At 45.3% G+C, this 25,137-nt stretch overlaps 1 protein-coding gene across 3 annotated transcripts in view; it reads right to left on the bottom strand.

Annotated features, from left to right (window-relative positions):
- Nucleotides 1-7,367: 7,367 nt before the first annotated feature.
- Nucleotides 7,368-25,137, bottom strand: part of KCNS3 (potassium voltage-gated channel modifier subfamily S member 3) — a 173,143-nt gene continuing 155,373 nt past the window's right edge. For all 3 annotated transcript variants that reach the window (XM_075341134.1, XM_075341133.1, XM_075341135.1), the window contains one exon: nt 7,368-15,153. In XM_075341134.1, the coding sequence (XP_075197249.1) occupies nt 13,644-15,110 (1,467 nt within the window). In that variant the 5' untranslated portion in view covers nt 15,111-15,153 and the 3' untranslated portion in view covers nt 7,368-13,643. The remainder of the gene's footprint in view (nt 15,154-25,137) is intronic.

Genomic DNA, 25,137 nt, shown 5'->3' with positions numbered 1-25,137 from the left:
CGGTGCTTCCGGAGCCGCGGTTAGCGGTGACGTCACCGCTAACTGCGTTGCTATGGCAACGTGATCTCCGTTAATGACCGGCTGTGTCAGCCGGTCCCTAACGGAACGGGGAGTCGACCGTGTGCTAGAGCATGTCGCCGGTACACGGCGATACACAAATGTGCACCGTGTACCGGAGAGATGCACTCGCAGGTCCTACATGACGCGTCATAGTCATGTGACCAGTCTGTAGCCAATGAGATAATAGCCACGTGACTGGTCACATGGCTATTTTGATGTCACGATAGGTCCTGCATCTCTGCTGGCAGTGCCGGTCACCGGGAGAATTCAGCGATCATCGGATGGAATAGCGGCAGGAGACAGAGTGCAGGAGGGATCGCGGGGACCGGTAAGTGTTATGGCAATGTTTATTAACTGTTTGTGTACATTTATAATGCATTTTTATGTCTTTGTGATTGCCTCCCATTATAGCCTATTGGTTCTAGTTCGGTTCGTCGAACGTTCGACGAACCGAACTCGAACGGGAGCTCCGTTCGGCGAACCGACCTCGAGCCGAACCGCGACCGGTTCGCTCATCTCTAATCAGGACTACAAGATCCCAGGTACCTTCAGCTGCATCACAACCAATGTGGTGTACTTAATTATATGTACCAAATTTCTAACTGAGGGTCTGCATGTAGGGGAGACAGGACAACATCTCAGGACAAGGATGAATACTCACTGCCACACAATTAGAGAAAAAAGAATAGATCTACCTGTGGCCAAACATTTTTGTAACCCTGATCACAGCATCATGGACATGAAATTGCTGGTATTGAAAGGAAATTTCAAGTCCCAGAGAGACAGGAGACTATGGGAGTACAAACTTATGATGACCTTTGACACATTCAGAGCAGGAATGAATGTGTCTCATGGATTCATGTCTTTTTACATCAGTTCAGAATGTGGTCCTCAGAGCATCCGGGGGCATCACAACTCTGGACCAGACCCCAATCAGTGGACAGTCAAACTTTTACACTCCTTATCTATAAACTACTGCAATATTTACAGCCACAACAGTTTGTCCTCATGCCATAGTGATACTGTATTTTTCCAAAAATAAGCCCTCCCCCAAAAATAAGCCCTAGCAGGGAATTTCAGCATTTTCCGAGCAAGGCTTAAATATAAGCCCTCCCCCGAAATAAGCCCTAGTCCTGGATCAATAATGAAGTGTCCGTTCAGCTAAAAATGGTTACAAATACTGCAGGACACTTCATTATAGACAGCGGCACCCGGCAATCACACTCACCCGACACTGAGCGGCAGGACCTGCAGTAATCGCACACCTGCACTCATCAGATCTCATACACACACACACACACACACGATCAGATCTCACTCACACACCAGATCTCACACACAAACATTGGATCACACGCAAACATCAAATCACACACACAAACATCGGATCGCACACACACCGCATCGCACATACACTCACCTCATCTAGCGACACTGATCTCTTCTCGCCGGCAGAATCCTGAGAGGCAGTGCGGTGGAGCGCAACGAACAGGACCTGCGGCGGGACACGTGACTTGCTCTCATCATTCCCTGCTGCTGTAAGCGCTGGATGTGATGTGTGCGATCGGCTGTGTGTGTGTGCGATCGGCTGTGTGTGTGTGCGATCGGCTGTGTGTGTGTCTGGGATCGGCTGTGTTTTTCTGCAATCGGCTGTGTGTGTCTGCGTTCAGCTGTGTGTATGTGATCGGCTGTGTGTGCCTGCGTTCAGCTGTGTGTATGTGATCGGCTGTGTGTGCCTGCGATCAGCTGTGTGTATCTGTGATCGGCTGTGTGTGCCTGCTATCTGCTGTGTGTGTGTGATCTGCTGTGTGTGTCTGCGATCGGCTGTGTGTATCTGTGATTGGCTGTGTGTGCCTGCGAACAGCTGTGTGTATCTGTGATCGGCTGTGTGTGCCTGCTATCTGCTGTGTGTGTGTGATCTGCTGTGTGTGTCTGCGATCGGCTGTGTGTATCTGTGATTGGCTGTGTGTGCCTGCGAACAGCTGTGTGTATCTGTGATCGGCTGTGTGTGCCTGCGATTGGCTGTGTGTGTCTGCTATCTGCTGTGTGTGTGTGTCTGCTATCTGTGTGTGTGTGTGTGATCTGTTTTGTGTGTGTGATCTTCTGTGTGTGTGTGATCTACTGTGTGTGTGATTTGCTGTGTGTGTGATCTGCTGTGTGTGTGATCTGCTGTGTGTTTGATTTGCTGTGTGTGTGTGATCTGCTGTGTGTGATTTGCTGTGTGTGTGATCTGCTGTGTGTGTGATTTGCTGTGTGTATGTGTGTGTGATCTTCTGTGTGTGTGTGATTTGCTGTGTGTGATTTGCTGTGTGTGTGATTTGCTGTGTGTATGTGTGTGTGATCTGCTGTGTGTGTGATTTGCTGTGTGTGATTTGCTGTGTGTGTGATCTGCTGTGTGTGATTTGCTGTGTGTGATTTGCTATGTGTGATTTGCTGTGTGTGATCTGCTGCGTGTGATGTGCTGTGTGTGTGTGTGTGATTTGCTGTGTGTGTGATCTGCTGTGTGTGATTTGCTGTGTGTGTGATCTGCTGTGTGTGTGTGATTTGCTGTGTGTGTGTGATCTGCTGTGTGTGATTTGCTGTGTGTGTGATCTGCTGTGTGTGTGATCTGCTGTGTGTGTGATCTGCTGTGTGTGTGATCTGCTGTGTGTGATCTGCTGTGTGTGTGATTTGCTGTGTGTGTGTGTGATCTGCTGTGTGTGTGATTTGCTGTGTGTGTGATCTGCTGTGTGTGTGAGATTTGCTGTGTGTATGTGTGTGTGATTTGCTGTGAGTGATTTGCTGTGTGTGTATGTGTGTGTGTGATTTGCTGTGTGTGTGATTTGCTGTGTGTGTGTGTGTGATTTGCTGTGTGTGTGATTTGCTGTGTGTGTGATCTCCTGTGTGTGTGATTTGCTGTGTGTGATTTGCTGTGTGTGTGTGTGTGTGATCTGCTGTGTGTGATTTGCTGTGTGTGTGTGTGTGTGATCTGCTGTGTGTGATTTGCTGTGTGTGTGATTTGCTGTGTGTGTGATCTGCTGTGTGTGTGATTTGCTGTGTGTGTGATCTGCTGTTTGTGATTTGCTGTGTGTGATTTGCTGTGTGTGTGTGTGTGTGTGATCTGCTGTGTGTGTGTGTGTGTGTGATCTGCTGTGTGTGATTTGCTGTGTGTGTGTGTGTGTGATCTGCTGTGTGTGATTTGCTGTGTGTGTGATTTGCTGTGTGTGTGATCTGCTGTGTGTGTGATTTGCTGTGTGTGTGATCTGCTGTTTGTGATCTGCTGTGTGTGATTTGCTGTGTGTGTGTGTGTGTGTGTGTGTGATCTGCTGTGTGTGATTTGCTGTGTGTGTGTGTGTGTGATCTGCTGTGTGTGTGATTTGCTGTGTGTGTGTGATTTGCTGTGTGTGTGATTTGCTGTGTGTGTGATCTGCTGTGTGTGTGATCTGCTGTGTGTGTGATTTGCTGTGTGTGTGATTTGCTGTGTGTGTGATCTGCTGTGTGTGTGATTTGCTGTGAGCGTGATCTGCTGTGTGTGTGATCTGCTGTGTGTGTGATCTGCTGTGTGTGTGATTTGCTGTGTGTGTGTGTGTGATTTGCTGTGTGTGTGATTTGCTGTGTGTGTGATTTGCTGTGTGTGTGATCTGCTGTGTGTGTGATCTGCTGTGTGTGTGATCTGCTGTGTGTGTGATCTGCTGTGTGTGATTTGCTGTGTGTGTGATCTGCTGTGTGTGTGATCTGCTGTGTGTGATTTGCTGTGTGTGTGTGATCTGCTGTGTGTGATTTGCTGTGAGCGTGATCTGCTGTGTGTGTGATCTGCTGTGTGTGTGATCTGCTGTGTGTGTGATCTGCTGTGTGTGTGATTTGCTGTGTGTGTGTGATCTGCTGTGTGTGTGATTTGCTGTGTGTGTGATTTGCTGTGTGTGTGATTTGCTGTGTGCGTGATCTGCTGTGTGTGTGATTTGCTGTGTGTGATCAGCTGTGTGTGTGATTTTCTGTGTGTGTGATTTGCTGTGTGTGTATGTGTGTGTGTGTGATTTGCTGTGTGTGTGATTTGCTGTGTGTGTGATTTGCTGTGTGTGTGTGTGATTTGCTTTGTGTGTGATTTGCTGTGTGTGTGATTTTCTGTGTGTATGTGTGTGTGTGTGATTTGCTGTGTGTGTGTGTGTGTGTGTGTGTGTGTGATTTGCTTTGTGTGTGATCTGCTGTGTGTGTGATTTGCAGTCTGTGATTTGCTGTGTGTGTGTGTGTGTGATTTGCTGTGTGTGTGATTTGCTGTGTGTGTGATTTGCTGTGTGTGTGTGATCTGCTGTGTGTGATTTGCTGTGTGCGTGATCTGCTGTATGTGTGATTTGCTGTGTGTGTGATCTGCTGTGTGTGATCTGCTGTGTGTGTGATTTGCTGTGTGTCTGTGATTTGCTGTGTGTGTGATTTACTGTGTGTGTGTGTGATCTGCTGTGTGTGATCTGCTGTGTGTGTGATTTGCTGTGTGTGTGATCTGCTGTGTGTGATTTGCTGTGTGCGTGATCTGCTGTGTGCGTGATCTGCTGTGTGTGTGATTTGCTGTGTGTGTGATTTACTGTGTGTGTGTGTGATCTGCTGTGTGTGATCTGCTGTGTGTGTGATTTGCTGTGTGGTGATTTGCTGTGTGTGTGATCTGCTGTGTGTGATTTGCTGTGTGCGTGATCTGCTGTGTGCGTGATCTGCTGTGTGTGTGATTTGCTGTGTCTGTGATTTGCTGTGTGTGTCTGCGATCGGGCTGTGTGTGTCAGCGTGTCAGCCAACAGCAGGGTAGAACGGAGTGCAGCAACCACCGGAGATCACAGGAGGACCTGGGAACCACGCAGACGTCCTGGTCTGGTGAGTATGAGTCTCCTGGGAAGTGGGGGGGTCTGTTTTTTTGGGGGGGTAAACTTACCCCAACCGTGTTTCTCAAAGAATAAGACCTCCTCCAAAAATAAGCCCTAGTGCTTTTTTGGGGGGGGGGCAAGAAAAATATAAGACAGTGTCTTATTTTTGGAAAAACCCGGTAGTTCTGCTTCACATAACTTGTCTTCTTTACTGCTCCATTATATGCCTTGTTGTGTATAAATATGTGACTCTTCAGAGTTTGTGTTATACTGAGCCTGATGAAGACACCGTAGTCTCGAAACCTTGCTATTATTACCATCTTTTCAGTTAGCCATTAAAAGGTATCAACTACTGAGGACTCTCAGTTCTTTTAAACAGATATTTTGGTGCAATTTCTGTCCCATTGTGAGAAATGTACAACTTTCGGAATAATAAAGATTAAACACCAAAATAAAAAACATTTTGACTTTGCGCAAAATCCATGAACCACGCACTTTATTTTTGACAATTTGTTGCAAAAAATAGCAATTAATATCGCAAAACAAAAAAAGAGAAGTGACTTCGGAAAAAGTAGCTGATGAATCAGCGTCTTCATGTGGAAAAGCTAGACACGTAGGGAGAAATATGCATCATATATGCGTTTTCTTCAGCCATTATAATTAGAACACAGGATTTTATGGTGGAAACTAGAAGTTTATTAGAATACTTAATTTATATATCAGACTTATAGGATGTTACATGCTTTCCTGCATTCACAATTGTTCTATAATGCATACTTTACATGCCAGGCAGTTTTCTGCAATCATCTGTGAATATTTTCTCAATAAGTTTAACAATCTCTTAAGCAAGAACATATGAGGGACGGTCATGTACGTGATCAGTCAGTTGTATATTTCCCAATGGAGTGAGAAGATCATAGCATTGAATCTATGCTGTATGGAACCAATTTATATCAAGCAAACAATGATAGGCAAAAAAGAAAAAAATGGGAAAAAACTATGCAAACAATAAATTACCCATTATTGTCCTGGGGCTAAAGGCCGCTTTACACGCTGCGACATCACTAGCGAATGCACCCACCCCCGTTGTTTGTGCGTCATGGGCAAATCACTGCCCGTGGCGAACAATATCGCCGGTACGCGTCACAGCAACTTACCTTCCTAACGACGTCGCTGTGGCCGGCGAACTGCCTCTTTTTTAAGGGGGAGGTTCGTGCGGCGTCACAGCGACGTCACACAGCAGCCCACCAATAGAAATGGAGGGGCGTAGAGCAGCCGCATTAATGACACACCCACCTCGTTGCCGGAGGACGCAGGAACGCTGTTGTTCGTTGTTTCAGGGGGTGTAACACGTAGCGATGTGTGCTGCCTTAGGAACGACGAGCAACATGCGTCCAGCACCAGCAACGATATTTGGGAAATGAACGACGTGTCAACAATCAATGATTTGGTGAGTATTTATGATCGTTAGCGGACGCTCATAGGTGTCACGCAACGACGTCGCTAACGATGCCGGATGAGCGTCGCGAATTCCGTGACCCCAACGATATCTCGTTAGCGATATCGTTGCGTGTAAAGCGGCCTTAATAGTTTTTTCAAAATGAGCTTCATGTGGATAAAAAAAAGTTATTAAAGTTTATCCTTAAGGTCGGCAAATTTATTTTTAGTGCAATTGAATTCTGTTTTAATTCTTACAAATATCTAGCCAACAGTTTGCTGAATCGTTAAAAGCAGGCAAAAGGTTAAAAAAAACTCACCTCTCCCACCATTTCTGCTACTCACTATCCAACATACAGTCCTGGTGCCTCCTCTTACCACCACTGTACACTGAATCCCGGGGCTTCTTTGTGCTAGGCCGGGACGTCTCTGCTCATGCGCGTCGTAGGGTTGTGCTAATGCCATGATGTGCTCTACTTTACATTGGGCACTCTAGGGACTTCTTTCCATCACTAGGCCTTGGATATCCCTGTATATGAAGTCGTGACACGCATGCGATTGGATGTCCTAGCCCTTTGTGAAGATGCAACGTGCGATGGTGGTAAGAGGAGGCAACGAGGACCATACAAGGGACGCGAGCGGTGAGTTTAGAGGTATTAGTTCTTTTCTTTTTCTTCCTCTTACCTCAAGCATGATAAATGTCTCTCCAGAAACCAGGATAAAAAATTGAAACCGTTCAAAAATAGTTTTTATACCCTGAAAAAACATTAAATGTCTATAAAAAGAAAGCCCTTATGATACTATTAGTTCAGAAGATCAGATCGGGCCAATTATCCATGGAAGAGGCATATGGTGGCAGGTAATATGAGCACATAATATCCAGAGATAGTACTCCAGTCCTAAGAAATAGATGTTAGTGTTAAGATATGGGCTTGAGCTTAAAGGGAACCTGTCATCAGAAATTTGGCTTTCAACCTAAATGTTTCACCCTCTGCAGCTCCTGGGCTGCATTCTAGCAAGGTTTCTATACTTTTTGTGCCCCCTTTTAAAACAAAATAAATACTTTATAAAGTTGTACCTTTTGGTATGAAAATCTTGTAAATTCTCCATGGGGGCGGGCCGTCTGGTGTCCGTTGCTGTCCCTTACGCCGTCCCCCCACGCTCCAAATCATTCCTCAGGACGCCTCCCACTGCGCCCGAGGTCCCGTGCACGCCAGGACACCTGGTGACGTGGTCGCAGGCACGAGAGTATGGGCGGCGCTGTGATTGCATCGCAAGTGCCCGCCCATACTCTCGTGGCCGCACTCTCCCCTCTGTACGTCGTTCAGATCTTCTCCGCTTCTCCTGTGCTGTGCTGCTCCGCTCCTTCCATCTATTTCCTGCTGCAGGGTACGATGGGAAGGAGGTGACGTCTGGTCATTTGGCCGGCACAGAACGCTGGAGGAAGAGGGGAAAGTGTGGTCACGAGGTTATGGGCGGCACTTGCTGATGACACTCAAAGCACCGCCCATAACCTTGTGCCTGCGCAAAACGTCACCAGCGGTCACACGTGCATGCAGTGCACAGTCCCGCTACAGTCCCACAGCGCATGCGTGGGACGTCGGGTGCCCAGGGGCGGCGTCCTGAGGTTTGAAATTCAGCGTTCGGGGGCGGCGTAAATCGGCAGGAGGACAGTAATGGACACCAGCCAGCCCGCCCCCATGGATAATTTACGAAAATTACATACGAAAAGGTACAACTTTATAAAGTGTTTATTTTGGTATAAAAGGGGCCAGAAAAACTAGAGGAACCTTGCTAGAATGCAGCCCAGGAGCTGCAGAGGGGGAAACTTTTAGGTTTATAGCTAAATTTCTGATGACAGGTTCCCTTTAAAACACACTAAAGGGCATTATAAAAAAAACTTGTGAGATTTCTTCTTTAAAGGGAATCTGTCAGCAGGTTTTTGCTACTTCATCTGAAAGCAGCATGATGTAGGCAAAGAGACCTTGAATACAATGATGTATCACTTAGTTTACTGTGTGCAGCGGTTCTGACACAATCAGAGTTTTTAGATTTAGCAATGCAGCAAAGCTGAGAAAGCTAACCCCACCCACACCAGGCTTTTTATGTACAAAGTCTATAGACAGTGAGCTGCTCATGTGTGGTGGTCTAGCTGACCTCCAGCTGATATAGCCTAACAATGATAATCTTCTGAAGCTACAATAAACATTGAAGGTAAAGAACATCGCAAAGTGTGAAAGGAGACTTGCTGAAACCTGTGTGTTAACCTTTATATAATGCTTTCCTCAGATTACATAGAAAAAAGTTGTTGACAGATTCCCTGTAAAATAGCAATTGTAGATTTTTACATTAGGTAGCCATAGAGAAGGTGGAATATACAAACCATTCACACTAAGGGCTTATGGCTATATGGAGGCGTATGGAGGACCTAAACTTTGTATCACTTAGCGATAGATGTCCTGGAGCAGATTTATCAAGATTGTCATTTTTTTACATGAGTTTTAAAAATAAGATAATTGGTGCCACTTAATAAATTTGACACAGTTTTATACTGCCTTAAAAATTTAATCGCTATCTCCAATCAGCAGGTGCAGAATTGTACCAAAAATTGGAATATTTTCTGCGTGAAGCACAATAAATCTGCCTAAAGGTTGTTGGCAATGCTACTTCCTAGAACACTTCTACTTATTTACCTAGAAAATGGTGTAAAAGATTTACATTTTGAGCTATTTGTATATGTTTTACATTTTTGCACAAATTTTGACCTTTTGGAGCTAAAGTTAATAAAAACTGGAGTAAACTGCTTGGTAAATGTCAGCTAATATGTGCTGCCAAATAGTGCACCATAAAGGCTCGTGCAGACAACTGTATTTTAAGTCCGAGTGCAATCTGACAAAACATCAGATCGTGCTCAGACCAATGTTTTAGCCTATGTGCACTCGTTGCAATTTTATCACATTTTTCATGCATTTTTTCTTGCAGAGTTTAATCAATACTGCAAGGAATAAAGTATCCCAGTAAAGTCTATGAGAATCCTGACTTGCTGTGCACATGTTTTTTCCTTGCTGGTTTTGTTCCTGAAAAAAGAAGCAGTGTGTCAATGTTTTCTGCATTTTTTCCTGCTTTCTTCACCAATTGACTTCAAAGGAGTCAGTGAAAAATGCCAGCTAATAATACACAGCTCACAGCAACCTCATTTATTACCCTATTTGCCACCACACGAGGGTAACAGGATGAGCCGGGTCAAAGTGCCAGAATTGGCATATCTAATAGATGTGCCACTTCTAGGGCAGCTGGAGGCCTCTACTTTCAGGCTGGGAATGGCACAATATCCATGGTCCTTCCCAGCCTGATAATACCGGCCTGCAGCTGTCTGCTTTACCTTGGATAGTTTTGGAATTTGAAGGGGTCCTCACGTTGATTTTTTCATAATTTCTTTTATATTATAATTTTCTTTTCATTTTCCACCGCATAATTTTCATAATGAAACATAGATTTGTTGATGGGACAGGCTTTTTCTAAATATAGTCATGAGGGGGAGGAAGCATGAAAAAACCACATGAAAAAACACGATAAACGCATGAAAAAACACGTTTTTTCCAGCAGCTTTTTTGGGCTGAAAAGAAGCACACAAAAAACCAACATGTGCACATAGCCTTATTCTATTGGGCCATGGACATGTCTGATTTTTTTTCCTTGGACTGAGTCTGTAACAGGAAAAAATTTACAGCAGGGACACTTTATCTCCGTAAATCGGATCGCAGTCCACCATGCAAGTCAATGGGTCAGTGGAAAAAAATCGGAAAGCCCTTGGATGACATCCGAGTTCAGCCCAATTTTCATGGACTGATAGAATGGAAAAGATGGAGACATTTTTTTTCTATCTTCTCAAGATCCGAGAACATCAGATCACACTCTGATCAAACTGTGTTCGGAATATGATTAGCATAATCAGACCGATTTTCTCAGGTGAGAGAAAATACGGTTGTCTGCACCTACTCTAATGCCGGCGTCACACGGTATGATCTATCGTGCGATCGCACGAGCGATCATACCCGCCCCTGTCGTTTGTGCGTCACGGGCAATTAGTTGCCCGTGTCGCACAAAGTCGTTAACCCCGTGTCACACGCACTTACCTCCCAGACGACCTCGCTGTGGGAGGCGAACATCCACTTCCTCAAGGGGGAGGGACGTTCGGCGTCACAGCGACGTCACACAGCGGCCGGCCAATAGAAGCGGAGGGGCGGAGATGAGCGGGACGTAAACATCCCGCCCACCTCCTTCCTTCTGCATTGCCGGCGGTATGCAGGTAAGCTGTGTTCATCATTTCCGGGGTGTCACATGGAGTGATGTGCGCTGCCCCGGGAACGATGATCAACCGGGGCAGAGAAGAAGAAACGACCTTTTGAAAATGAGCGACGTGTCAACGAGCAACGATAAGGTGAGTATTTTTGCTCGTTCACCGTCACTCGTAGCTGTCACACGCTACGATATATCAAATGATGCCGGATGTGCATCACTTACGACGTGACCCCGCTGACATATCGCCCGATATATCGTACCGTGTGACGCGCATAAGAGGCGGTATTACAAAGTACCGTATTTTTCATTTTATAAGATGTACTGGATAATAAGACGCACCTCACATTTAGAGAAAAAAAAGGTGACAGGAGGCAGTGGCCAGGAGGAGGCGAGGTCACAGGAGTTAGAGGCAGTGCTGGAGTCAGGCGATGCCGCAGTCGGTGCGGTGGTTGTCCCGGATGCTCGCTGCGGGCACTGTGAGGCAGGAGCATCCAGAAACTGTCGGAGCTGCGGGCTTCAAAGAAATGGCACCTGGAGTCACTGCGTGCGCAGATTGAGCTATCGACTCAATGATGACTCGAGATCTCATCTGTGCACGTGCCACTTCTGAGCGCCATTTTCCTTAAGTCCACTGCTGACAGATCAATGAACAAGAAGGGGTGTGTGTGCAGATAAAATCTTGAACCTGACAGCTCAATCTATGCACACACTGACTCAGTGTGCTATTATTTAAAGCCTGCACTGACATTTTCAGGATGGCCCTTGCCTCACACCCCCGCAGAGAGCACGACCCGACATCAACATCAGCACCGCCCACAAAACAGAGCACAACCAGCAGCATCACTCTTGGCTCCTGTGCCCATTATCCCCCACCCCCCGGTAAGATACATTTGGCTTAGGCTACATTCACACTTCCGTTGTTTTGCATCAGTCACAATCCCTTTTGTGACTGATGTGACGGATGTGTTGGAGATTGTGGTACAACTAATGGGATAGATGTGTTAAAAAAACTGATCCATTGTAGCAGTTTGTTCCTGGCAGAATCCAGCTGTGGCCGCGGGTAACCTGAGTGACGTCACCGCTAACAGCACGACTCACTTCAGTTGCTCTTTGGAGCTCACCGTGAGCAGCAGTGCTCTATGGCCGTTCCTGTCAGCTTCCGATGTAGCAGAGCTGAAAGCGTCATGGGACCTCGTGTGGATTACGCCGGACCTGGAGATGTTTTTGGTGATAATAAAGTGGTGAAAGAGGGTATTTTTATGTCTTATTTCAAATAAAGGATTTTTCGGTGTTTGTGTTTATTTTCTTTCACTACAGTTTAGTGATGGGGGGGGTGTCTCATAGACACCTGTCATCACTAAACTAGGACTTAGTGGCAGCTGTGGGCTGCCATTAACTCCTTATTGCCACCGCATCAGGGGAATCGGGATGAGCCGGGTAGAGTCCCGGGACTGTCGCATGTAATGGATGCGGCAATTCCTAACCTGGAGGTTTCTCTTAAAACATAAAAGTGGAACCACTCTACCGAACTTCCAATAAATTGTAAAATAAATATCTATTTCATGTACGTTCCATATAATATTTTTAGACTTTTTTTTATAAAAATTTATGTAAAAAAATAAAACATTAAAAAGGTGCAAATTATACAATTCTTTTTAAAGTAAAATAAAGCATGTGCTACAATTCTGAATATAATTTAGTAGCAATCTATATTTTAAAATATGGCTACGAATCATACCCTGAGAATTAAAAGGAATCTGTCAGTAGGATCAACCCTCCTGAGCCGTGTATATGGGCATGTAGATCATAGGAGGCTGAATGTAATCATACCTTGATAACTGCTATCCTACTTTGTCTGTCACCCGTGACACACCCGTGACTATAGTCTTTTCGGGCAATAGAAGGTCACTGTGATTGGCAGCAGAGAATGCTCTCTCACTTTCTATTGTACCTGCAGTCAGTATCCATGTGTAATAGTAGCTTTCCTGCTGGATTCATCTCTTCCCCCTTTTGGATCCAGCAGGAGCTTGACTTAAACCAAGCTGTTGATTATCACTATTCCCTTGGTGTTTAAATACCTCTTCCTTTCTTGGACTGGTGCTGGTGATATTTTTCAGTTCATTCAAGCCTTGGTTGCAAGCAGGTGGCTTGTACTAATCTGTGGTGTCGTTGCTGAAAACTTTGCTGAACTTCTACCTGAGTCATCTGTAGATAAGTAGTTCATGCTTTCCCCCTGTGTGTCCTCCTTGTGTCATCTATAGTGGTTAGTGGGGTTGACGAAGAGCTCATCCCATCGATTCCCTTTTTAGGGCCTACCACTAGGGATAACTATGGTAAGGTATTTCGCCTCGACGGATAGGTGCGGAACCTATTTAGGGTGGTGAGGAATCCCAGGGACCAGCAGTACGTTTGGTCAAGTGTCACTATCTTTCCTTTCCCTAGACACAGGGTTTCCCTTCCCTGTTGCCGTGTGCTTGGTACTTCCCTGTGACAGTTATGTTTTATTTCAGAGAAATCAACAATTTTCTTAATAACGTATGTGAATGAGCTGTTGAAATCTATATGCTGGATTTAGACCTCCCTGAGAATCTGCCTCCAGGGCTTATTCATGAAAGGGAGAGGTACCAGTGTGAGACATGTAAAGACTGACAGCCTGCTCTCCTGATCTATAGGTCTCACACTGGTAACGCCCCCTTTCATTTAAGATTCCCAGGGAGATCTATGTCCAGCCCATAGATCTTAACAGCTAATTTACATATTAAGAATAATATGGCCGTCTCTGGAATAAAACATCAAATTACAGATATCAAGTTATTTTATACAGCTTCATAAGACCTGCATGTCCATGTAGACGATTTACAAGGGTTGATCTTACTGACAGATTTCCTTTAAATGCTATGAAGAGAACCAAATGAAACTTAGAAACTTAAAAAGCTTCTAAGTTCTGGAGAAGGAGGTAGCAAGAGAAAACATAAAGTGAGAAATCATGGCAAGCACTGAAAATAAGACTCCTAATTGTCACTTGTATGATGCAGTATAAGAATCATCCATTTCTTGGATACTGGAAGCATCTGTGGATTCATTGCTTGCAATAATGCCAACAGAAGAAAGACTTGAAATGAAGGAATTCATCCTTCTTGCATATATATCTCTAATGTTGAAATAAGGAAGGTCGTTAAATTTTTCTTTTGGTTCATCCTCATTGCACGTGTCCACATCCATTGCTTTTTGCTTTTGGTAGTATTTTGAAAATTTGTTAAAAATTATAGTTATTGGAAGAGCAACCACTAGTATTCCACAAATAATGCAAACGCTGCCAACAAGTTTCCCATATAAAGTGACCGGATGAGTGTCACCATAACCTACAGTGGTCATGCTTATGGTAGCCCACCACCAACAGGTAGGAATGTTCTCAAGTGGTGTCAGTTCATCATCTTTTTCAAGGTAATATACAAGAACTGAAAATATGGAAATACCAACAGCCAAAAATAAAAGTAAAAGCCCAACTTCATGGTAGCTATGTCGTAAAGTGGCTCCTAAAGATCTCAACCCAACAGAATGTCTCGCAAGTTTTAGAATCCGAAATATCCTCATAAGTCGTAAGATTTGAACAACTTTTCCCATGTTCTCTATGCCTTCGTTTTCATCATCTTTGGTGTCTACAACCAAGGTGGCATAAAATGGTATAATGGAGACAAAGTCAATAATGTTCATGGGGTTCTTCCAAAATTTTTTTTGTGAAGGAGCTACAGCGAGTCGTACAACGAGTTCTGTGGTAAAAAACACAATGCATATTATCTCCACCACTTCGAGGACAGGATCTTCTAGTTCTCGTTCATTGTTATCGAGCTGGTGGAACTCAGGCATGCTGTGGATACACATAGCAACAATGGAGGTTAACACTACGCTTAAGGAGGAGATGGCAAAAAGCTTGGCAGACAGAGAGAAGGCAGGGTTTTCTAGCCGGACCCATATTTTCTTACGAACATTTCCAAATTTTTGAGAATCAAACATCTCCAATTCTTTTTCAAAAACAGATGACTGGTCAGAAGATGAGCCCACACTTATGACATCACTTTTATCCTCCCAGTCTCTCTCCGTAATAATGTCCTTTTTTTCTTGATATTTGTTACTACAACAAGAATCAATGAAGAGCTCGTTGATCCCCCAATATTCTATCTCTTGGCAAAATGAAAACACGCACAACTCCTCCATGAAATGAAGCTTTCCCGTGTAGTAAAAGTTTAATATGTATCTGAATAGAGAAGGGTTACGGTCAAAGTAGTATTCCTTGTCTGCTACACTGTAGTCATCGCAGAGTTCGAGTATGGCTTCTTCGGAATGGCAGTTGAGTAGTTTTCCAAGTCTGGTGTGAGGAAATTTTTGAAGGGTTCTCTGAGCCACGCATTGCTTGAAGCCTCCAACATTCAGCTTTACCACTTCATCATCACTTTTGGTTCTACGAAAGAATTCTCCATAAACCATTTTGGTTCCTTGTGACTTGAGAGCGTAAAGGTTTACATTTCACCTATGAGTAAAGCAGAAACATTTTAGAAAAAATATTTAACATTTAAAATATTACACATTCCCTATTCCCCCTTGCTAATCATGAAGAAATAAAGAAGGAACTTTGAATTTTAGATGGTGCTGGATCCTCACTTTTTTCTCTCCTGCCTCCATGTGGATACCGGCCACAGGTTTCCGTGCGAGTAATGAAATCCGCTAGGCTTCCCTCCTAAGGACTTCTGAAGAGGTGAGCTGATATAACATTATAACACATTTTTTCTTTTTCTGCCTATCCTTAGAATAGGTCAACAATGTCAGATACGCGGAAACCCCACTGATCGGTCGTTCTCGGTGCCGGCAGTGGAAGCAGGCAGCCGGAAATGCTGAGTTCTGGAGGTGCCATGTCAACTGATAGCGGCTGCAACGGGTACTGCACATCCACCTCCCATTCAAATGAATAAGAGATGGATGTGCAAAACCCAACAGCAGCCACTATCAGAAGATGAAGAAGCTCCGCGACTGAGCATTTCTGTCCACCTGCTGCTGCCGGCACCGAGAACAGCTGATCAGCGGGGTATCAGACCCAAGTCGATCAGACATTGATGACCTATCCTAAGTATAGGCCATCAATTTAAAAGTAGTGGACAACCTTTTTAATGATGCACTAACCATGGATTGCATAACTGCAGCCAGGTATGTTTTACTCTGAACCGCTGTGGCATTTCAAAGTAAGCCTACTTTGAAAAGCCAGCTGGGTACTAGGTATCTTACCTGACTAGTCCTCTCACCTCTCGGGTTTTTCTCAGGGAGAGACCTATTAGTCACCTACTTCGTTTACCTATATCTTTGCCCTCCTTTTGTGCCTATAAAGTCAAAGCTGTCCATCAAGGAAGAGGTAGGTCGAGATACTGTACATGCAAAACAAGTAGATGCCAAGGTGCACTGAACTGTTTGGCCACACCTAGCATGCACCAAGAGCCTGTATTTGGTTAGGATTGTCATTTTGTTCTGAAAGTCTCCTTTTAACAACGTATTATGCAGTTGTTATATTATTCCTTCTGAAAGTGAATACAAAAAGTTAAATTCCCACTATGTCTGTGGAGCATATTTGGTATAAATGCAGGGAAACTCTCCGAGCATACGTAATGCTATGCCAATGGAATTTAACAATCAAAACAATGCCAAATAAATGTTCTTTTGGCATATGTTTAGCCGGGATACAAGTACATTAAGATCCCACAGCTTCAAGTGTATCAAAAAGCATCACACACAACATTTTCTATACATTGTACAGAAGTATATACTGTACAGGTATACATCAAGCAAAAGTAGTTACCAACATGGTCAACTGTATAAGTGGCCCTTCATGTTTGGTCAGTGACAGTGCCGGATCAATGACAAATAAACACAATTTTTTCACACATTTCCAGAAGAAAAATCACAGAATTTTTCATATCAAGTGTTATAAAATTTCAAGATTACAAATATTTACTAAAACAGACATATTATGACAGGAAATGAATTCTCGTTATGAACTTAAGGCCGCTTTACATGCTGCAACATCGCTAGCGATGTCCCTAGCGATCGCACCCAACCCCGTCGTTTGTGTGTCACAGGCAAATTGCTGCCCGTTGCGAACAATATCGGTAGTGCGCGTCACATGAACTTACCTTCCTAACAAAATTGCTGTGGCCAGCGAACAACCTCTTTTCTAAGGGGGCGGTTCTTGTGGCGTCACAGCGACGTCACACAGCGGGCCACCAATAGAAGTGGAGGAGCGGAGAGCAGCCGCATGAACGTCACTCCCACCTCGTTGCTGGAGGACGCAGGTACGCTGTTGTTCGTCGTTCCCGGGGTGTCACACATAGCAATGTGTGCTGCCTCAGGAACGATGAACAACCTGAGTCCGGCACAAGCAACGATATTTTGAAAATGAATGACGTGTCAACGATCAACGATGCGGGGAGTATTTTGGATCGTATGTGTCACACGCAACGACATCGCTAACGAGGCCAGATGTGCGTCACACATTCTGTGACCCCAACAATATCTCGCTAGTGATGTCGTTGCGTGTAAAGCGGCCTTTATACAGTAAGGCTGAAATACCCGCACTCACATTTCCATAACACTTTCTGCACTCAAATACCATTTGCAAGTAAACGCCGTCACTTTATATATAAATGAATACGTCTATTTTTTTTTCTGATTTGGGATCTATGGGAATGGAATAACCTCTGCCATCTTGTGTAATTACTATAAAAATCCTCCATGCTTCACCGATTTCCAATTTTTCCCTGATTGACATTTACTTATACTTTTCCCAGACCTCTTTTACAGAGCGCTGCGTCTCTTCAATGCTTTCATTATTTTTTAAAGGCTATTTGCACAAAGCGTAGACCTTTTCTTAAACTGTTGCTGTGATTTCTAACCTTTAATACAATGCCGAGGCACGACGGATTCATGGTGGTTAACCTCGCTTTCACATATCTATTGATAACACGTATAAACTATAGCTTGTCATTTCTTCCCTCTATATTTTCCATTTTATGTGACCATAAATCTATTTTCTGTCCAGAACAAGACATAATTTGACTATATATTTTATGTCAATTTTCCTTCTCTTTCTGTACTACTCAAAATCTGTGACCACATATACCATGGGAACAATGCCTTATAATTTCATACTTGCTAAGATTAAAAGGAAATTTAGGCCAGTGTTACACTTGCAAGTGCCTCGTGTGTATCTCTCAAGACTCTTGCGTTGCATCACCTGTCTTGGGTCAGTTGCATAGAGATGTATGCAACCGACCCGCTCCTGTTAGGAGAGTGTGAGTCCATGCCGTGTGATGCAACACAAGACTCAGGCGAGATTCACGCGAGGCACCCGCAGGTGTTACACTGGCCTTAAAGAGGTTCTCCACTACTTTTTGGCACAATTCCTCTGTGCAGAGCATCTAAAGGCCGCTTTACACGCGGCGATTTATCGTGCGATCGCGTGTGCGATCGCACCCGCCCCCATCGTTTGTGCAACAGGGGAAATTTGTTGCCCGTGTCGCACAAAGTCGGTAACCCCCGTCACACGTACTTACTTTCCAAACGATGTCGCTTTGGGCGGCGAACATCCTCTTCCTGAAGGGAGAGGGACGTTCGGCGTCACAGCGACGTCACTCAGCAGCCGCCCAATAGAAGCGGAGGGGCGGAGATGAGCGGGACGTAACATCCTGCCCACCTCCTTCCTTCCGTATTGCTGGTGGGACGCAGGTAGGCTGCAGTTCATCGTTCCCGGGGTGTCACATGGAGCGATGTGTGCTGTCTCTGGAACAATGAACAACCGGTGCGCAGAAGAATGTTCGATTTTTGAAAATGAGCGACGTGTCAACGAGCAACGATAAGGTGAGTATTTTTGCTCGTTCACAGTCGCTCATAGCTGTAACATGCTACGATATGTCAAACGATGCCGGAAGTGCGTCACTAATGACGTGACACCGACGACATATTGTTAGATATATCGTATCGTGTAACGGGCCCTTTTCACACTAGGAGATGCTCTGCTGTGTTTTCCTGGGTTTCTGGCTGTCAGGTTGATTGACAACGCTGTCTTCCATGCTGGTTCTGGGAGGTGCTAATTACTCAGGTGTTCCATATTCTGGGTAATTGCTCTGCTTCTTTACTGAGCACGCTCTCCCAGAACCTTGCCAGTCGTACATTCTAGTTCTGCTGTTGTGTTGTTAGCCTGAGTCCCTGCCTGTGTTCTTTTCTTGGATTCCTGAGCCTAGACTGTTCGACTTCTCTCTGCCCGCTCCCTGTTCCTGGCATGACCTCCTGGCTTTAGACCTCAGATCGTTACCTGACCATGTCTCAGATTATTCCCTGAATCCATTACATACCTTCCGGAATTCTGACCCCTGGACTGTGACCTGACTATGCCTCTGTGTACTCCCTGTGTCCCTACGTGTCCTCCTGTTACCAGACCCCGGCTTTCCTGACTACCGTTTGTACTACTACTGTTTGTAATATAGTTAATGTGGGTACAGATCACAGGACAGGGTGCACTGGATACAGGAGGGTGATAGGAGGTGAGTACAATTTATTTTGTTATTTTTACAGAATCTGGCCTCCAGGTAATGACTTTTGTCTGGAATAAACTATAATCCTCATCTTTCTTCCACCTGACAGCTCTAGTGTTCCTTACCCTGATGCTTCTGTTTACAGTGGCTGCAGACATCACAGCCCAGGTGCCCCATGTAACCGCTGCAGACAATCACTGGCTCAGACTCAAGCTGCATACCACTGACAAGCTGCAACGCACACAGGGTGTCAGGGTTGTGCCATCTCCAATGTGAATGGAAGCATTGGAGACAGCGCTGAAGATGCTGCAGATAGCAGGGGGTCAGGACTGTACTTTGTTATATTTAGTTGGCAAATATGGAATTTATTTATTGTTTAGGTTTGGTAGTTGTTTCTTGGACTATTAATTAACAATACAATCTATAGGTTTACATCATTTTGTTGTGCTATGAAGGGGGGGGGGGAAGATTTCTTGCACAGGGCCCTTCTGCAGTCTGTGTCCGCCCCTGCACTTGACATACAATACTACAGAGCCATCAAACACAAGTTCTTCATCAAGGTGAATAACTATACTTGGTGATGGGCCTGCATGAGATTTTGCATTATGGCTCCTGAGCTTCGAGCTATGTCACAGGCCTCCATGTAAATTCCATATTTGCCCATGTCCTTCATCATATAATCTATGCCCGGAATGTTGCATGAAAATCCGAGAATCCGTATTGTAATCTATTTCTCTTGTGCTATCACTAATTTCTCGGGGTCTTTATCATATCCTCATTATCCTACTGTATTTATTTTCGTTTTAGCTCAATTTGACAGCAGGGATCAGAGAATTACAAGGCCACATCCGCATAGAAAACTGGGAATGACCTATAAAAGCTTTTAATAACACAGCGTAAATCTCTGCCTTTGAATTTCATGTCATTTGATAATTATAAATTGATCACAGCATAGGCAATCTGAATTTGTAATGTAATTACTTGATCAGACATTGCTGAAATGGGGAATACAACTCCCCTAAGGGATGGGATTTAAGTAGAGAACTACCGGCAATTTTATCCACATACATAATATTTTACAGGACAGATTTATGCTTGGGAAGCAGAAAAACGAATGCTAAAGTCACATATCTTAAAAGATTTGTCCACTTTATTTTAGCAGATGTGTTCTGGACATGATATTGTGGCAATTACTAATATATAAATACGACAGGTTCTCCTCCTTCCTCACATACTTGCGGCTCTCCTGTCCATACAATTGTCACTGATGGAGGAGCATGTGGCCAGACCTGTCCATCAGCCTCTTCCAACTGAAAATTAACTTTTCCATGTTGTCTAATTGGTGGAGGCTGATGGAGGACCATGTGACCAGACATGTCATGAGCGTTCTCCAACTAAAAATCAACTTTTCCATGTTGTCTAATTGGTGGAGGCTGATGGAGGACCATGTGATCAGACCTGTCATGAGCGTTCTCCAATTAAAAATCAACTTTTCCATGTTGTCTAATTGGTGGAGGAGAATGTGACCAGACCTCTCCATCAGCCTTCTCCGACTAAAAATCAACTTTTCCATGTTTTCCAATTGGTGGAGGCTCATGGAGTAGCATGTGACCAGACCTGTCCATCAGCCTTCTCTAGCTGAAAATCAACTTTTCTATGTTTTCTGATTGGTGGAGGCTGATGGAGAACTATGTGACCATACACGTCCATGAGCTTTCTCCAACTGAAAATCAAGATGTTTTCCAATTGGTGGGAATTGATGGGCTCCTCCATCAGCCTCCACCAATTGGAAAACATGGAAAAGTTGATCAGTTGGAGAAGGCTGATGGACAGGTCTGGTCACATGCTCCTCCATCAGAAGCCATTGTATGGACATAAGAGCCACGCAGTCTTTCAGGAAGGAGGAGAACCTATAACAGGGCTTCTAAAAGGCATTTGATCATGGTTTAATGGAACCTGTAAGAATCTTGTATTAGCACAAATCATTTACATCATTGTGTGGCACTTTAAAAGATAAGCAAGTTGATCCCTTTATGACCCCATAATGATGCTTCAACTACGGAAAATCCCATTTTGAAGTTGTGCATAAACGATGATTATCATAAATGAGTGCACCCCATTTAAAAGGTAAGATTTTATTCAATATCTCACTGAATATTGAGAAGTTGTTACAGAAAAAATATCTCATTGTCCCATGTTAGCCAGTAGATAGAAAAATCTTCAGTATTTTTATGTAGTTGTTAGGCATTATCACGCTCCAATGCACTTCCAGATACAGAGCTTCAAAACACGATTTCTCACTGTTGGAGCATTACTATGGGGTTATAAAGAGATCAATGTACTTATTTTTTAAAAGTTTACACTTATATATCAATGGACTAGCTGTAGCACCTGGCGTTGCCCGGGATAGTAACTGTCTCTCTGTTTCTCTCCCAGTCTTTGTCTGTCTCCCCCTCTGTCTGTCTCTCTCTATCTCTTTGTCTCTTTCCCTGTCTGTCTCTTTCCCTGTCTGTCTCTTTCCCTGTTTGTCTCTTTCCCTGTTTGTCTCTTTCCCTGTTTGTCTCTTTCCCTGTCTGTCTCTTTCCGTCTGTCTCTTTCCCTGTCTGTCTCTTTCCCTGTCTGTCTGTCTCCTTCCCTGTCTCTTTCCCTGTCTGTCTTTGTCTCTTTCTCTGTCTATTTCCCTGTCTTTTTCCCTGTCTCCTTGTCTGTCTGTCTCTTTCCCTGTCTGTTTCTTTCTCTGTCTGTCTGTTTCTTTGTCTCTTTCCCTGTCTCCTTGTCTGTCTGTCTTTTTCCCTGTCTGTCTCTTTCTCTGTCTATCTATTTCCCTGTCTTTTTCCTTGTCTCTTTGCCTGTCTGTCTTTTTCCCTGGCTGCATTGTGACAGGCTAACATTCCATTTAGGGCGTGGCTGCGCATTCTTCTGAAGTTCCGGCTGCATTGTGGCTCCCAGCTCTATTGACTTTAATGGAGGCAGGTTTTTTGGCGAATAACTGTAAAGCATGAGGTTAAAATTTCCCCTCAAAACAGTCTATGACGTTCTCTGAGTCAAATAGAGTGTCTGTGCAAAATTTCGTGATTCTACATGCGACGGTGCGAATTCTTTTAGCGGACATACATACATACATACACTCAGCTTTATATATTAGAATAAGGATGTAGAAGTTTCTGACTGGTTCCATATAAAACTTAACTTTACACAGAAACGTTTTTACAAAAAAAGCCGGGGGGACCCACTCTTCCTCATCAGCAGTGGTGATCAGTTCTTTTGGCTCGCGGGTCGAGTTCCGAGGACTGCAGTACTCAGACCGGCAGCCGCATTTTCCGGGCAGTTGGCCCTTTAAATCTGGCACCTGCCCCCTGTGTTCACTGCTGAACGCTGCGTGCATGTGTATAGAGGTTCATCTGTGGGCACAGCTACCGCACGGTGTGCTGCAGCTCCCGTCACACAGATGAAGAAAGAGGAGCCAGAGTGCCAGGCAACATCACCTGGCCCAGAGTTTTATGTGCCACCCCGCCTCCCCCTTATTGTATGGGCCTGCAGAGCTGTATGGAACCCCAGAGCTGTATAGCACCCCCCAGCTGTATGGGTCCCCCAGAGCTGTATGTGCCCTCTTCAGAGCTGTATGTGCACAACCTAGCTGTATGGGCCCCCAGAGCTGTATACCGTGTCAAAGCTGCATATGCCCCCCCCTTAGAGCTGTATATGTATGTGCCCCCCACAGAGCTCTATGGGCCCCCCTCAATGTTATATGTGCCCCCCAAAGCTGTAAGTGCGCGTTCCAGAGCTATATGTGCCCTCGAGGGCTGTATAGGCTCTCCAGAGCTGTTTGGGCCTTTAATAGCTGTATGGGCCCCCAGAGCTGTATGTCCCGCCCCCACCCCAGTAATGTGCATGCCCCTCAGTAATCTGTATGCCCCCCAGTAACGTCTATGCTCCCCAGTAATGTCTATGCCCCCCCCCAGTAATTTCTATGCCCCTCAGTAACGTCTATGCCCTTCAGTAACGTATATGCCCATCAGTAATGTCTATGCCCCCCAGTAATTTCTATGCCCCTCAGTAATGTCTATGCCCCTCAGTAATGTCTATGCCCCCAGTATTGTTTATGCCCCTGGTAATCTCTATGCCCCCCGGTAATTTATATGCTCCTCAGAAATGTGTATGCCCCTCCTGTGATGTATATACTGTAGCCCCCAGCCTCCTCTGTGATGTATATACTGTAGCCCTCAGCACCTCCTATGATGTATATACTGTATCCCCAGCACCTCCTGTGATATATATGTGGCGCCCCAGGATCTGGTTGCCACAACAGCATTGCCCCTCCAAAGGGTTAATGCTGAGCCTGGAGGTAACTGGGGAAGTCTATCGGCCAACATTCAACACCGTTTCTCCCTCAGGCCAGCAGAGGGAGCTCTAAACCTGGAGTTCCAGGGAGCACTTCCTTAAGCCCTGACCTAAGGGAGGAGTTAGGTAGTCTGTTAGGGAAGTTCAAGGAGAGAGGAGCTGAGTAGACGGTCTTGTGAGCTGGAGTTTGGAGCAAGGCTAGCTCAACCCAGAAGAAGCAGGAGCCGTAGCGAGGCACGGAGAGAACATTCTAGGGGAGAACTGGTCAGAACCTGTTCGCCTCAGAAGAGCACAGTAAAAATTAGACATCGGAGTCTGTGGTTGCCAGGGTGTTAGATCCCCAGTAACCGAATCCGAAGGGCAGGAGGACTGTAGGTCTCCTGGCCCCCAAACCACCTGAAGGTACAGCTGCATCACCAGGGCCCGGTGTGGACCCCAGCATGGAAGCATCAGAGAGGGCCTGCGCAGCCTATCCTACGAGAAAGGAACGTACCACCAGTCCCAGCAGCAAGAGGGCCATTGCTAAACCCAGAGTGCAGGGTCCTGTAGAAGCAAAGGAAGAACAGGGAGTAGGCTTCAATACTCGACTGGCCAAAGAGATCACCCCAGGTACTTCCAGGCCGACCGGATCCCCTTCACCACCTGTGACGGTCTCCCAAGACTGGACTGTTCCAAAGTAAAAGAAAACAAGGTAAAGAGACTGTTGTTTGTGTCGGTTCTTTTCACTGTCCTGATTAGCCCTGCACCATTTCCAAAGCACCATAGACTTTAATAAGCACCAACGGTTGCCCCATGGTACCGCTCCACCTGTGGGGAGCAGAACCATCCCAGCTGCCATTACATCAGCCCCGGAGGTCCCATCCAGCAGCGGCGGCTCCATAGCCGCAATCCACAGGTGGCGTCACGAATATTGTCATAAACTTTATAATCACCACCCCCACTACTGCCATATTAGTTGACCCCGCCAGGGTCACGGAGTCGGGCCCCGCCACCACTGACTACCCCCGGACTAGTCCGGCCCGCCACCGGGTGTCCCAAAGCCCTGGGGTGGGCGAGTCATATATACTGTAGCCCCCAGCCCCTCCTGTGATGTATAAACTGTAGACACAAGCCCCTCCTGTGATGTATATACTGTAGCTCTCAGCCTCCCCTGTGATGTATATACTGTAGCCCCCAGCAGCTCCTGTGATGAATATACTGTAGCCTCCAGCCCCTCCTATGATGTGTATACTGTAGTCCCCAGCTCCTCCGGTGATGCATATACTGTAGCCCCCAGCCCCTCCTGTTATGTATATTCTGTAGCCCCCAGCCTTCCCTGTGATGTATATACTGTAGCCCCTAACCTCCCTTGTGATGTATATACTGTAGCTAAAGCTCCTCCTGTGATGTATATACTGTAGCCCAAGCCCCTCCTGTGATGTATATACTATAGCCTTCAGCCTCCCCTGTAATATATATACTGTAGCCCCCAGCCCCTTGGGTGATGTATATACTGTAGCCCCCAGCCCCTCCTTTGATGTATATACTGTAGCCCCCAGCCTTCCCTGTGATGTATATACTGTAGCCCCGAGCCTCCCTTGTGATGTATATACTGAAGC

This window comes from Anomaloglossus baeobatrachus, chromosome 3 (assembly GCF_048569485.1).
Source record: "Anomaloglossus baeobatrachus isolate aAnoBae1 chromosome 3, aAnoBae1.hap1, whole genome shotgun sequence".
In the NCBI taxonomy this organism is placed as follows: domain Eukaryota; kingdom Metazoa; phylum Chordata; class Amphibia; order Anura; family Aromobatidae; genus Anomaloglossus; species Anomaloglossus baeobatrachus.
This window is presented reverse-complemented; position numbering and strand designations above follow the sequence as displayed.